The sequence below is a fragment of the Pan paniscus genome, chromosome 17 (genome assembly GCF_029289425.2).
Source record: "Pan paniscus chromosome 17, NHGRI_mPanPan1-v2.0_pri, whole genome shotgun sequence".
In the NCBI taxonomy this organism is placed as follows: Eukaryota; Metazoa; Chordata; class Mammalia; order Primates; family Hominidae; genus Pan; species Pan paniscus.
Window position 1 is genome coordinate 83,388,724 of NC_073266.2, and position 15,095 is coordinate 83,403,818.

The 15,095-nt window shown below is 33.8% G+C and overlaps 1 protein-coding gene across 2 annotated transcripts in view; it reads left to right on the forward strand.

Annotated features, from left to right (window-relative positions):
- CDH7 (cadherin 7) overlaps window positions 1–12,709 on the forward strand; it is a 142,680-nt gene extending 129,971 nt beyond the window's left edge. For both annotated transcript variants that reach the window (XM_034943950.3, XM_008952661.5), the window contains exon 12: window positions 163–12,709. In XM_034943950.3, the coding sequence (XP_034799841.2) occupies window positions 163–656 (494 nt within the window). In that variant the 3' untranslated portion in view covers window positions 657–12,709. The remainder of the gene's footprint in view (window positions 1–162) is intronic.
- Window positions 12,710–15,095: the final 2,386 nt, after the last annotated feature.

Sequence of the window (15,095 nt, forward strand, 5' to 3'; positions counted from 1 at the left end):
TAGCACATCTACCGCTGTGAATCCTCGTGGAAGTAGGTGGCCAATTCATTTCTCTTTAAAGGGAAGAAAACCTGTAACTCAGCGTCCTAGGCCTAATTTTACCATGACGAGGGGCAATGGGTGAGTTTACTGAAACTTTCTCTTCCTGTCTCATTGTTTCAGTGTTGATCCTCCTTATCGTCACTATGAGAAGACGGAAAAAAGAGCCCCTTATTTTTGACGAAGAAAGAGACATCAGAGAAAATATTGTGAGATACGATGACGAGGGCGGGGGAGAGGAGGACACGGAAGCGTTTGACATGGCTGCACTGAGAAACCTCAACGTCATCCGAGACACCAAGACCCGGAGGGATGTGACTCCAGAAATTCAATTCCTGAGTCGACCAGCTTTTAAAAGTATCCCAGATAATGTCATCTTTAGGGAATTTATTTGGGAAAGATTAAAAGAAGCCGATGTTGATCCTGGTGCTCCTCCTTATGACTCCCTGCAGACATATGCTTTTGAAGGAAATGGCTCAGTTGCTGAATCACTCAGCTCTTTAGATTCCATCAGCTCAAACTCTGATCAGAACTATGACTACCTAAGTGACTGGGGACCTCGCTTTAAACGACTCGCGGACATGTATGGGACTGGCCAAGAGAGTTTGTACTCATAGCCTTGGAACCTTAATTCGAAATGTACTGAAGAAAAAGTAACAGCAAAAAATAAAATAAAATGAAATAAAATAATAAACCACTACATACAGAAAACAAGAACTCCCCTTGCTGGAGACAGATGGTTGTAAATATTTCTCCATTTTTAATTGTTTAGATTTCTGCCTTGGTGAGGCATATCTTCATTAGACTTATCTAAGGGACTGCACTGACCACAGACTCTGAGCATTTGAAGGTTTTTTGATAAAAATAAATGCTCAGTGGTTTGTGAATAGATAGCAACTCTCATATACCTGCAAAGGCACCAAACCTCTATGAGAAAGTAGTGCCCTGTGTTGTCAGTGAGTCAAAGATGCCCTGTACATACCTTCATGGTACTGTCATTGAGAGGAATAGAACATGATGAGCTATTGAAAAACCCTGGAACTTGTTGCATATCAAAACTTGGGACAAATTTAATTTACAGAGATGCTTATAGCTTACTATATTATAGAATCCAACAGAATTATATTGCTCTTGATTAACAGAAATATTTTATTTAGGAATATATAAATTCCCAGAAATTCCTTCCTAACTGAAAACCCTACCACAAAAGCCAGTAAAATTTAGTTTAAGGCAATATAAACCATTGTTTATCCAATAAGTTATGAAGTGTTCCAAATAAGAAAAAGGTAAATAATTTGATAGTTTTGAGATGCTTGTGTAGGTATGATAAAAAAAAAAAGTTGCTGTCTATTCATTGATTTTTATTATCTCTTCTGATTTGTACAGGAGAATATCTTTTCTTTTTTATTTGACACATGGTGTTGTATTTATTTTGGAGCTCCAATCTCCACTAAATTCAGGTCCATCATACTGCCTCATAGTATTAAACTCATCAGAACATGCTGATTTTTCTCCAGCCCGAGCTACATGAAGGAAATGAAGCATGGAAATGGAGAACTAATAGTAAAGCAACTGAGCCCTGTTGCAGGTCACATCTCAAAGAGGAGCACAGCTACAAGGACATATAAATTGTTCTTCTGAGCCATTAGAATGTCAAAACATTGGAATAAAATATTTGTATTTTAGAAAGACTTCAGAGAGAATTGAGATTTTCTTTGATGCAAGAATTATTTTTCAAGATCATGAGTTCTACATGCTCCAAAGACTTTCAAGAACACAACCTTTCTTGCTGCAAACATAATGAGTAAAATATTGAGTTTTTAAAAGTCTTAATATAATGTTATAAAAATTAAAATCCATCTTTAAATTCTGATGCAAATATGTCCCTCAAGAATTAACCAAGCAATGTATGATTTCTGTGTGGTTTAGATGTGCCAAAGGAAGGAAGGCAATTGCAAGTCATCATGTGTTTTAAGTTTGAGTTGAGCTTGTTAGAGTATGACTTTCATGACCAAAATGATGTTTCTACCTATTATTTTTCCTAGATTAATACTAGTTTAATGTGCATATACATTCAAATAAGAATGGATTTATTTTTTCCTTCCTTTCTCCTTTTAAAAATAATTCATTGTTGGGTTCCTAATTCATTTACAGATAGTAAACACTGTGTAGAGAATCGTGTTCTAAAAGTGCTTTTTGAAAGGTAGACAGTGGAATTAGAATATTAATATGTTGATTACACAAAGAAGAACTATGTAGGATTCTGTAAACTTGCAGTCCAACTTTAGAAATGAAGTATGTAAAAGTGGCCTTCAACTTCATAAATATAAATAATCCAATAAATTTGATTACCTGCAAACAGTTCTTTAATTTGAATAGAGTTTTGTAGACATTGTTTTATGACTATATAGATATGCTTCTTGCTGTATTAATATGCACATATATTTTAAAAAATTATAACAGTGAAAGATGTTGTTCATAACTTTTAATCACACATGCAAGTTTTTCAAACTAAAAAACAAACAAACAAACAAAAAACACGTGTATTTACCCAGTTCAATAAAATCAGAGTGTGGTGCGGGAATTACAGAGTTGTTAAGTCAGCAAGGTGCTGAGAAAACAGTTTGTAATAATCCCCTTGTTGTCTGCAAGAAGACGAAATAGTTTAGTATATTTGGATGATGTCAAAACTGCTGATTGTTGCACATACCACTAAACGGAGGTGTGGATGTATTTTAGAAAAGGAACACACATCATTCACCCTGCTTTTTCTGCTTTTAAAATGTGTGTTTTTTCTCATTAATTTTTTCAAATGGTTACCAATGATAGATTGGAAAAAGAAAGGTTCACGTTTAAATAATAATTTAAAATTATTGCATATACCCAATTGCTATTTATGTGTGGATGATTATATGCATACAGTATTACATTTCATTCAGTGGTATTTTTTAATTAAAAAATTAATTTAAAAAATTAATTTTTGAGATGGCTGGAAGAATGTTCCTAATATAGGTAGTATTTATATGAAGTATTCTAAGCTTAATTGTAATAGTAGTAAATTTTTTGCCGTTGCTTATTTTAGTTTTCTTTTTTCTTCTGAAATCTAATGCTATATATGATGACTGTCAATACTTGAGATATAGGCTTTGTTTTAAAAACAGTGATTGAAGAGCTGATTGATAAAATTAATATTGTCTAGTTGGAAAATTCTCCAAATATCATTTAAATAAATATATATTATCAAGTTGCTTAAATTCAGTATTATACTGAAACCAACTAGAATAAGCTCACAGGAACTAATTCTGCATATCTCTTCCCAACTCCAGGTACAGTGATATCATTTTCGTAGGTTGATGTCAGCCTTGGTGGGATTATTTAGATCACAACAGTAATCAGCAAACACTACCCTTTTCTCTGGAGAACAAGTTGTTAAACATTTACTAGCACTCTACTGCTTAAATTATTTTATAAAATGAAACGTCATAATTGTAAATATAGTATGAATTTATATGATTTAAAATAATGACATGAAAGGAATTTATGCTATATTTTACTACTAAATATCAATGTATGTGGTAGTGATTTCCTGACGTGAAATCCTTGGAGCTACTTGTAGACAGGGAGAGGAGTCACTTCTTTATGGAAAACAATGGCTAAATTTCAAGTAGAGATAATAGTTCAGGAAGTCAATATATTTAATTATTTTCCACTTGTCCATACAGGAGCATCAATAGAAACTCAGGGTGTGCCAAATTATGCCCATTTTGAACAGTTTAATTTATTGAAAAATCAGATGCATTTTACTTGTTACTGTCTATGTCAAGGAAATACACCCAAGCCCTTAATCTGAATTGTCACCATTGCATTATTAAAAATCAACATAAAAATATAAAAATCAAATCTTAAGAAAATGGATTTCTGGAGATCAAGCCTAAATTATCAATCTCAATTCACAAATTAGTCTCTCGAAGAGATATTCCAAGATCAGCCAGCTAAGGAACAAAATCAGGAAAGAGACATCAAGAAAAAATTAGGTAGTAATTTGCAGGCAATAAGTAGATTTTTGATTTTTCCACCAGCAATCACCAGATCTGGGATCTGGTAAATATCTTTATTTGCCAGGAAGCTCTGCTGATGACTACAATTGAGGTTAGTTGTCTACAAGATACATGCAGGAGGTAGTAGTGGTTAAGTAATGGTAGCTGCCTTTTCACTCTGGCCTCTGAGGAAGTTTTAAATTATTTTATCTTCATGCACAATTACATTTACTACATTGGATGGTAGACATAGGCAATTATTTTCATGTCAACGGCATAGTTACACAATGTAGGAATGATATTTGTGAAGTGATCCACATGCCCAAGAAATGCAAATGCAAATAGTGTTAGCATTTATATTGAAATATAAAATCTAAAGCAGCTTAAAATAAGCTAAGCTAAACAAACTGCAAGAAGCTAAATGATTTAGTTTAAACATGTTAAAGTTTTAAAGCACTAGCTGTAAATATTAATCTTCAGATTTTCAATTTAACATGTATTCACTTACAAACTGTTCTAATAATAACCCTAATTATTTTCCAAGTCACCATTTAAAGTTTTATTTACAGTTGACCTAATCCAATTGAAGTTGATGAAAGCTTCAACTTATTTTTTAACTCTTTCTGGTCCACGATGCCTGGAGGCAAGTGAAATATATATGACAAATAATAGATAAACCAATTTATTTTCTGTTAGTGTATGTTTATTTTTTAATTATTAATAATGTATATTGTGTGTATATATGATGGTGTATGAAAGTTGGCAATGAAAGCTAATACAATCATGTTAGTTGGCTGGATATAATAAAGAACAAGAAAGGAATAATAGCATTTGCATTTTAAATGTAATTGAAATTATTTCAGAAGAGTGGGATAAGCCCTTAAGAAAAATGGGAGATGTTTAAGGCTGTGATTTGGCCGACATTGTAACGTATAATTCTGTGGGAAATTTTTCAAGCAAATCAAGACAGGCAGTGTGTGTTGCATTCTGACACTTTTTCATTCTTATGCTAACTTCTACTGGCTTAGAATGTAACTGAAAAGGATGTGTGCCTGTGATTTATTATTATTATTATTATTATTTTTGACGCGGAGTCTCGCTCTGTCGCCCAGGCTGGAGTGCAGTGGCGCGATCTCGGCTCACTGCAAGCTCCACCTCCCGGGTTCACGCCGTTCTCCTGCCTCAACCTCCGGAGTAGCTGGGACTACAGGCGCCCGCCACCACGCCCCGCTAATTTTTTTGTATTTTTAGTAGAGACGGGGTTTCACCGTGGTCTCGATCTCCTGACCTCGTGATTCGCCCGCCTCGGCCTCCCAAAGTGCTGGGATTACAGGAGTGAGCCACCGCGCCCGGCCCTGTGTGTGTGTTTTTATGAGTGTGATTGGGAACCTTGAGAGATGTATCTGAAGCAATGTAAAAATAGGAGTCTCATAATTCCTGGTTAATGCTGGCGTATTGTTGTCACCTGCCAAGTGACTGTTAGGCAATAAGACTAGAAAATATGGTACAGAATGAAAGGAGAAATATCTTATTTGCTGTAACAATCTAATTTATATTAAGGTAAGGATTTTGGTGGCTAAGGAAAGAACATTTAGCTGTCATTTGTGTAATTGTCACATATTATTGTGCAGATTTAATCTCATTGTTAACACAGAATATAGAGTGTGAATTATTTGTTATTAAATGTTACTGGGCTTTGGTGCCAGTGTGGTATACCAGAAATTACCTCTGGTCTGTGGTTATAAAATCTAGGTCAGAAGCTCAGTTTTGCCACATTTTTGCTGTGCCCTAGATGCCATTTTAATTCTCTGAACTTTTATAGCTTCATGATTAAAATTGAGTTAATTACTATCGTGTTTCAGAGGCTTGTGAATGATTAAGTGAAAGACTGTGTAAACAGTAAAACACTATAAAAAGATAAAGCTTTATTATGGGAAATAATGGAAATTATGTAAAAAGGTTGATAATTGTTATATGGTAAACAGAGAATTTCTGTTTGGAGATATATACATTAAGGAAAAATACATGCAACTTGGTATCCTAAATTGGAAAATAATATTCAAATAGATAATTGTCATAATTAATTGAAGCCACTCCAATACAGTCATAAGATCTTAGAAGATTGAAGTTTAACTCAACATAATTCAACCATTCATATGAATTAATGATATCCATATGTGAATGGGATTATAAATAAAGAACAAATCTTTCTTACTTATAATGATAACTGAATGGAAGATAAAGGACTGCCTTTAGATGATCCCAGCCTCATTGATGAACACAAAACACCAGAATAGAGCAAAAGACAATAATGAGTATAAGTTAAGTGGTCTTCCAGGCATCCAGAGTAGATAAAGAAAATGAAGTTCTAGAGAATACAATACTTTTTAAAGTCACAGTGACATATGTGTAATTAATAATTTATACACTTGAAAAAATTAGATGCAATGATATTGACTTAACATGAAAACCATCCTGAATGCAATGCACTCTTGATGACTCAAACTCACTTATATCTTACAACAGCTCATCTTAATCTCTTACGAATGAAGAAACTCTAGGAAACTAAAAAATAATATACAATGGATATTACTTTTTGTCAGTGATGCCAAGATGAATGTTAATAAGCTCTCTTCTCAACTTTAGCTCTTAGTTATCTGGTTATTTTATGCTCATGTGAACAGACACTAGAAACAAATATATTAATAACTATGTAACTAATGAGAATGTTGAAAGTACAGCATACTTTCATTCAAAAACAAACTTGCATTTTCATTTTATTAATGAATATAGTTATGTTAATGGTTTATATTTTTATAAGCAGGAAAAACTTATGTGATTCACTACCCTACAGCTTCATGTTCTATTTTTGTGAGTATAAACCCTATGTTTTTGTATATCAAGATCTGGAATATGTTGTATACCGTATAAGACCAATACTTTAAGAACAATCAAGTTTTTATTATTATTATTATTATACTTTAAGTTTTAGGGTACATGTGCACAATGTGCAGGTTAGTTACATATGTATACATGTGCCATGCTGGTGTGCTGCACCCACTAACTCGTCATTTAGCATTAGGTATATCTCCTAATGCTATCCCTCCTCCCTCCCCCTACCCCACAACAGTTCCTAGAGTGTGGTGTTCCCCTTCCTGTGTAACTATATAGCAATTTCATTTTACATGCAGTAATTTTAAATGCCCAAAAATGAAAAGGAAAAATAAGTCACTACACAACTTATATATATTATGTATTTGTCTTTGAATTATCTGTGCTTATGTGTGTGTGTATATATAGACAGCATGCACACACATACATACACATGTGCAGGAACACACACAATTTGAGGCGAAATGTTGAAGTAAAGTAAATGACTTTTAAATATTTTCTTTTTAGCTTTTAAGATGTCTATTAGATCCAACCTCTACAATTAAATTATATGAGCATACTGAGGGAAAATTGCACATTTGTAAAGTTTCTCTTTAGTAGAGATTTCAGAATTTTTTTTCTCAAATTTAGAGGAACGAACAATTCACATTAGTAAAACACACAGCATTACTTTCAATGAAACTATAATTTTTATGTTTATGAGATTCCATTATAATTACATTAAAAAGAAAACCACTTTTATAATATTTTTGCTTATGTAAGAGTCACTTCTATAGTAAAGGAGCCTTAAAAATGTTAATTCAATTGACTGCAGAATTGATCCTGAAAATCCAGTTCATTTAACCTTGGAAATGAGACATGAAGCATAAAACCTGGGGTCAGGATGTATGTCAAAACCGAATAGATTATTTTCGTTCAGCTCAAGTGCTATCTTTCAGACAAATAGACTCCTACAATATTCAGTATTGGAGATGTTTAAAACAAATATAAGAAAGAGTACTGTTTCAGAACTAACCAGCGAAGAGATGTATACAAAGTGTACTCTGAATTGGAATAAGTGTAGGAAGACAAGCCATGAGAATGTGAGACCTCAGTGTATTGCTGTGTTTTATTGTGTGTTTTGCTGTATTTTTAAAAAATAAGAAAAAATTATCACAGAGTAAGATACATAGAAGAAAATAATTTCCGCAATTCTTGGTACCTCAAAAGACCTGACACACTACAATGAAGACTTCTGTTGTCATCATTCTCAGCTGTGATGGTGGCGCCATCCTGGTTTCCAGCTTATACCTCCTGACAACTCGGTACAGAAAATGAGTATCATTGTAATTAAAGTTTGATATTTTCTTCTAAGTGACTGATTTTTAATATAACAGTATCATATTAAAGTTTTTCCACAGATATGTAATTTTAAGTTAGATAACATTCTAACATAAACATGATTTCAATTTTCTTATAAGTCTGTGACTCACTCAAGTTAGGCATTGTTAGGTTTTTTAAGGAAAAACTTTGATGCCCAGAATAACTGTAACTTATGCAAACACACACACACACACACACACACACACACTCACACACACACGAAGTAAATGGTAGAAATGAAAGAAGAAGAAGAAAAAAAAACATTGGGACATTTTGCCCTTTATCTTTTTATTAAGACTGTCAATAAATGATGGTTTGGTTTAAGAGGATAAGAAGATAGCTGAAACTCTAATAATTGGACTTTCCAATCTTAATTATGCTTTAGTTCCCTTACCAGGATTATGAAACTTCTTTGTGATTCTTTTTTAAAAATAATTTAATCAGGAAGTGACATTAAATTCTGTTTCAATGTAATGAGAAAATAGAAATATTTATATTGTCATTACTATGGCACTTCACCAGTATGTCCTAATCTATTCTCTATTACGTCTCTGAGGTGGGACATTGTTGTGAGAATGGAAGAGAGCACAAAAACACGGCAGACCAGATTTTCTGAGGGTTACCCGCTTTGCAGATTCATAAACTTGTTATTGAATAGTTGGCACACAAGGGTAGGAGAAAAATCCCAACAACTCTTCCACCTTTTCCAAAAAGGAAAGAAAGAAAGAAAAAGCTAAATCTTATGAAGCTAAACTGTCAACAAACAGTTCCACTGAAGTTGCCATAGGGACAGCTCCAACCCAGTGCTGGGCTCGTGGAAGGCAGCAAGGTACCTGCATCAAGCCAAGATCCATGAAAGTGCTAATGTCATTTGAGGCCAGTTTCACCCCTACCTCCCATAAATCATTTTAAACCAAATATGAATTAGTAGTCAAAAATGACCAAACACAGACGATAACCCACCATGAAGGAGATGGTTCATAGAAATCTCCAAGAACTTCAGATAATTCAGGTAAGTATCAGAAACATGACAAGAAAAAGCTTTGTGTAAAATATAGAATACAACACAAGGAATAATGAAAAGATGATCTATGATGGTGTATACTTGCAAAATAACTAAACAGTGTATTTAAGATTTAAATATATCTTTGAAGATAGAAGTACTATGGAGAGTGTATATACTATATTAGACACTGTGCAAGAAGGAACTTGTGAAGCTAAAAAATAGAATGCAATAAATTAGCTAGTCTGCCACATAGAGAAAAAAAGATAATCTGCAAGAACATAAGGGACAAGGATAAAATACGGAGTTTAACGTGCTTATAACCAGTGTGATCCTTGTTAATCAGAATTCTAGAATGTTCCATTGCCTTATGTGACACCTCCACTGCCCCCACTTTTTCTTTTTTTTTTTTTGACAAGGTCTCATTATGTTTCCCAGGCTGGCTTTTAACTCCTGGCCTCAAGTTATCCTCCTGCCTCTGCCTCCTTAAATACTGGAATTACAGGTGTGAGTCACCATGCCAGGTGTCTCCCATTTTTTAATGGTAGCTTAACTTCACCTGAAGCCTCCTATGCCACCATCTTTATAGGAAGCTTTACCGACTTTGTACAACTTGGTTTAATTTATTCAGCTTAATGGTCCATTTAACCAATATTGTTATAAATTTATGAAGCTTCAATTCTAGCAAAAATAAATTATGTACATTCATCAAAATGTGTGGCATACCTATGAAAAGTGATCAGGATGCCCAAGCAATTTTAATTAAAATCAGATAATTAAATATGGCTCTGTGTTTTCATTTATCTTTTCTCTCTATGGTGTTTTGGATTACTTTCTCTGGGGTTATTGAAGATCAAAATAAAGCCCTATTTTTTCCCTCTAATAAAAGGGGGATTTATTTAGGTTGTACAGAAAAGATACAATACAATATAATCAGGGTTTAAGTAGCCTAAATCAAGATTTTGTGTTTTTTCTTCTCTTTTAAATACTCTCTTCCTACTTCTTTAGTCCATCAAAATCCTTTTAACAATATATTCAATAGCCAGAAAATCGAGTGAGTCGAGGACTGGGTCAATTCTTCAGCTCTCAATTGATATATCAGTGAGTAATTCTGATCTATACCACTTCTAGGTGGTCTTCGATATCTTCATTTAAAGTTTCATAAAGATAACTAAGCTGTGCTTTTGCCATTTCACAGTTAGGTAGTAAAGGGGATTCTCTTAGTTCTAGTTCAAGGCAAAGATTGTTATCTTTTGTTTTGTTTTGTTTTGTTTTGTTTTGCTTTGTTTGAGCATCAATGGTGGGTCAGGGGTGAGCATGATGGTGTCACTACTTGTTTTCCTAAGATGTTAACAAGGCCAGGGTTGTATGACAGGCATAGATCCTTTGTACTTAAAACCATCCAGTTCCCTCCTCAAAAGGAATAATAAATGAATAAAGTTTAGTCTCCTAGTTCATGGTGGGTTAAGTAGAATGTGTATATGACTATAAGCATGTGGAAGAGACCAAAGAAAAGTCTCACTTACATAAAAAACTTAAAAAGGTTCACATTCCACTTTCCTTAATCTAAAAATGTAATATCTAGCTTCCAAAATGAAAATGGTTGAATAATATGTACCAATTATTTAGAAAGGACATTTTTAAATTTTAAATACGCATTATGCATTATTATTTTTATTATGTATAATTATAATAGGAGAGGTTTAAATCACATAAATGCTCCTGAACTGAAATTTAAGAAACTTATTTATATGAAGTATATTTCACCATTATTTCACATATATTTTCTGAGGACATGTATTATTACCAGCATTTAACCCACGAGGAAAGCGAAACTCCCAAGAGTTTCAATGAATTGGCCAACATTCCACAAGCATTGAGTGGATAGGGCAGGACCTGAACCAGGTTAATTCCATTCTGCCATAACACTGTTATGAACATTCATAATTTGAAGTTTCATATAATGATACTGTAATTTCACCTGTTAAATGTATGTATTAACATCACATAGGTAGGTAAGCATAAGTAATTAAAGTTTATTGTTTTTCCTCCAGGTGGTAAGAGGGGAAAGGTCCCTAAGAAGATGACCCTTTAAGCTCTATGTTTCGGTGAGAAAATGTGTGAATTGGGCTTATGGTCAAATTTACGTAGGCAAGTCTTTAAGTTTTAAATATCAGTACACCTTCATAGCACCACATTGGTGTATATACAAATCAAACAGGAATGCAAAAGAATTCCTGATAAACAATTTGGGCAACTGTAAAGATTAGAAGTGAAGGAGTGAAACGTAATGGATGAGGGCTAGAAGTAGAAGGCATGATGGAAACGAAAATCCTCAGTATTAACCACACTGAGAAACAAATGCACCTACCAGAATCAGGCAAGAGACAGTTTTGTTATGATAATTACTATAATATGTTATGTTTGTAGTTGAAATCATCTTCAAGGCTATTAATATATAAACAATTAGAAAAAGGTGTCTGCATTCTTAAACCCATTCAAACTGTTAGTGAAAGGTTCAAACAGTGTTGCTTGAAAGTACAGTAATTTAGAGCAGAATAGGGGTTGATAAAAATAAGACCAAAAAATTATAAAACAAGAAAGTAAGATATTTATAGAAAATTATTATTCAAATTAATTGTCATTCATGTCAAACTCCTTCCCCATCTTCAATTCAGCTTCTACAAATCTTACCCTTCATTCATTAATTTAGAAGTAAGCATCTGTATGGGATGGGAACTCGCCATACAACAGTGAGGTAAAGAGATATTATTACTATAGAGCTACTAGACAGTTTTCTCTGAATGTGGTTCCTGGATTGCCTAAGTCATAGTAATTCTTGTTACATAACAGAATTCTTGTTAAGTGTGTTTCTGCAGACTTCATATTGCACATTGAATTAGGATTTTTAGGAGTGAAAAGCTTAGCATTTCAGGGCATCCTCTCTTCCTAATCAGTAACAACCACCATAGAAATGTCCCGGCCAGGCTCAGTGGCTCACACCTGTAATCCCAGCACTTTGGGAGGCCAAGGGGGGTGGATCACGAGGTCAAGAGATCAAGACCATCCTGGCCAACAAGGTGAAACTCGGTCTCTACTAAAAAAAAAAAAAAAAAAAAAATTAGCTGGTCATGGTGGCACGCACCTGTGGTACCAGCTACTCAGGAGGCTGAGGCAGGAGAATTGCTTAAACCCAGGAGGCGGAGGTTGCAGAGAGCCAAGATCACGCCACTGCACTCCAGCCTGAGTGACAGAGCGAGACTCTGTCTCAAAAAGAAAGAAAGAGAGAGAGGAAGGAAGGAAGGAAGGAAGGAAGGAAGGAAGGAAGGAAGGAAGGAAGGAAAGAAAGAAAGAAAGAAAGAAAGAAAGAAAGAAAGAAAGAAAGAAAGAAAGAAAGAAAGAAAGAAAAGAAAAGAAAGAAAATAAGTGTCCCGACAGGTGCCTCTGTCAGGTTCTCCACCATGGGAATCAGCAAATAAATTTCATTATATGTTAATTCTAATGTTATACAGGGAACCAACTTGTCTCTATATTGAGTAAGGAAAGTTTTATAATCATAATTGATTTGAAGCACTTCAAATAGTCTTTTGCAATTTGACCATCAAAATAAGTACTAATAGTGAGTGATAGAGGAGCTAGAAATAAATCATTTAGGCAGATAGTGAGGGTAAAGGGGTCCTCGGCAAGGCTTTCTTTTTAATAAAAATCAGCACCCAAATCATTTCCTTTCTAACAAGGAGCAGCCTGAAAAATCAAGCGGCGGACATAGATAAGCAAGCTGGAAGCGTGCATAGGTGAAGGCCAGCAGCTGTTCCACTAGGAAAAGGCTACCTGTGGGACAGGTATGTTCGACATGGAGGCTCCACCTTCCCTTTTCTTTGTCACCATGCATGCAGTAAAAGCAGCAGGCAACATGGCACCAGCCAGGTAAAGAACCCAACTGCATAATCAAAGATTAGAGTAGGGGTGACCAGATTTTTGCACGGTATGCAAATGGCACACACCTGGTCTAACCAATCTTTCATGCCCCATGTAAATCAAACACTGCCTCCTCAAGCTCATCTATAAAACCTCCTGCACTTCACCACTGAAGTGCCAACCCATTTTCTCCAGGACCCCTCTCTCTGCAGCAGAGAGAGCTTTTCTCTTTCTTTTGCCTATTAAATTTCCAATCTTAACCTCACTCTGGTGTGTCCACATCCTAGTTTGCCATGGCTGTGGGACAACGAACCTCGGGTATTACTCCAGACAATGATATCGCTTTAATAGCATGGATTATAACCTGAGTCCTAACCTGAGTCTATGCTGGCACAAACAAATAAATAATTAAAGGTTAATAAAAGTCCTTTCTTGTAGTAGGATGCCAACCAATAAATATTGAAGGGATGATGAAAGTAGGAATTCATCAAAGGTTATTAAAACTAGTGTATAACATGAGATAATAAACATGTTTACATAACACTCGACATTTGTTTCACAAGATATTTATTAATTACAGAGGAAAAATAATAATAATAAAAATAATTTCTGGTGCAAAAGTATGGGAGACACTGCCTGAACCAATGAATTAGCTGATCAATAAGATTAGAAAAAATATTGTGAAATATCTCCTGATATGATGCACTGAGGACACAACATTGCTTTTGTGTTATTCCTGACAGATATGTATAACCTATTTCTATTTAGAAGGACACACTACAAACCATAAAAGAACATTATACAAAATAAGAAGCTTATATTTTTCAAAAATGTCAAGATCAACAAATATGAAGAAAAGCTAGGGAAGTATCCAGATTCTCAAAAAAAATGTATAAATGAAATGCAAGTATTTTCACAGTTAGAAGGCATTTATTTCCCTAAATGCTTTTCTGAAACTACAACCTGACAATCTAGCTCCTGCGAGATCACATAAAGAAATCTTTTTGTATTTAATAAATAACAAATGAAATATTTAATTACAGTAGAAATAGAATAGTAAAGACAGCATTATCTTAGTTCCCCAGATAAATCAAAATAGATAAGATAAAATAAGATAGATTTGCACATGGCAATACTGATACATACAGTGCAGACTTGGAAGTGCAATAGTTTCTATGGTGATTGCCAAAGAGCTGCTAATCAGTAATTCTTTTTTCCATATGACAGTATTTTTTTTTTGCAAAATTCTAAGAGATGATCTATAAAGTATATATATATGTAATAAAACTAATTGGTTTATTTAAAAATTAGTTATTGTAATTATTAGTCATGGTCATATTTTATTATTGGAATATTAGATGATAATAACTAATTTTTAAATAAACCAATTAGTTTTTTTTAAAAAAAATAAAGGTCTATAAAGATTGTAACCGACATCACTTTTTAATACTATGTGAGTGACAGAGTATTTGATTGGTTTGATATAGATTCACTTAATGGAAAGCTATGTATTAATTTAAAATTAGAAATTTTCTTTAGAAAATATTAACTGAAATTATGGCAGCTATTGCAAATATCATGAAGTCTTTTAAGTGATACATTCTTTTTCATTGTACTTATTAAGAAAATGATAAATGCCTAATGGTTTGAGCCATTGCTGAGTATTATTTACTGTCAAAACTCTTCCAACTGACAGACTCAGAGTATAGTAGAGAAGCATTTTGCATATTAAAGTATCTTTAAGAAATTTAAATTATTATATGTAAGCAAAGGGTAAAAACGACAAAATACACCCTAACACAATAAAATAAAATGGAGGGGGACTTATTTTATCTGTTTTAAAG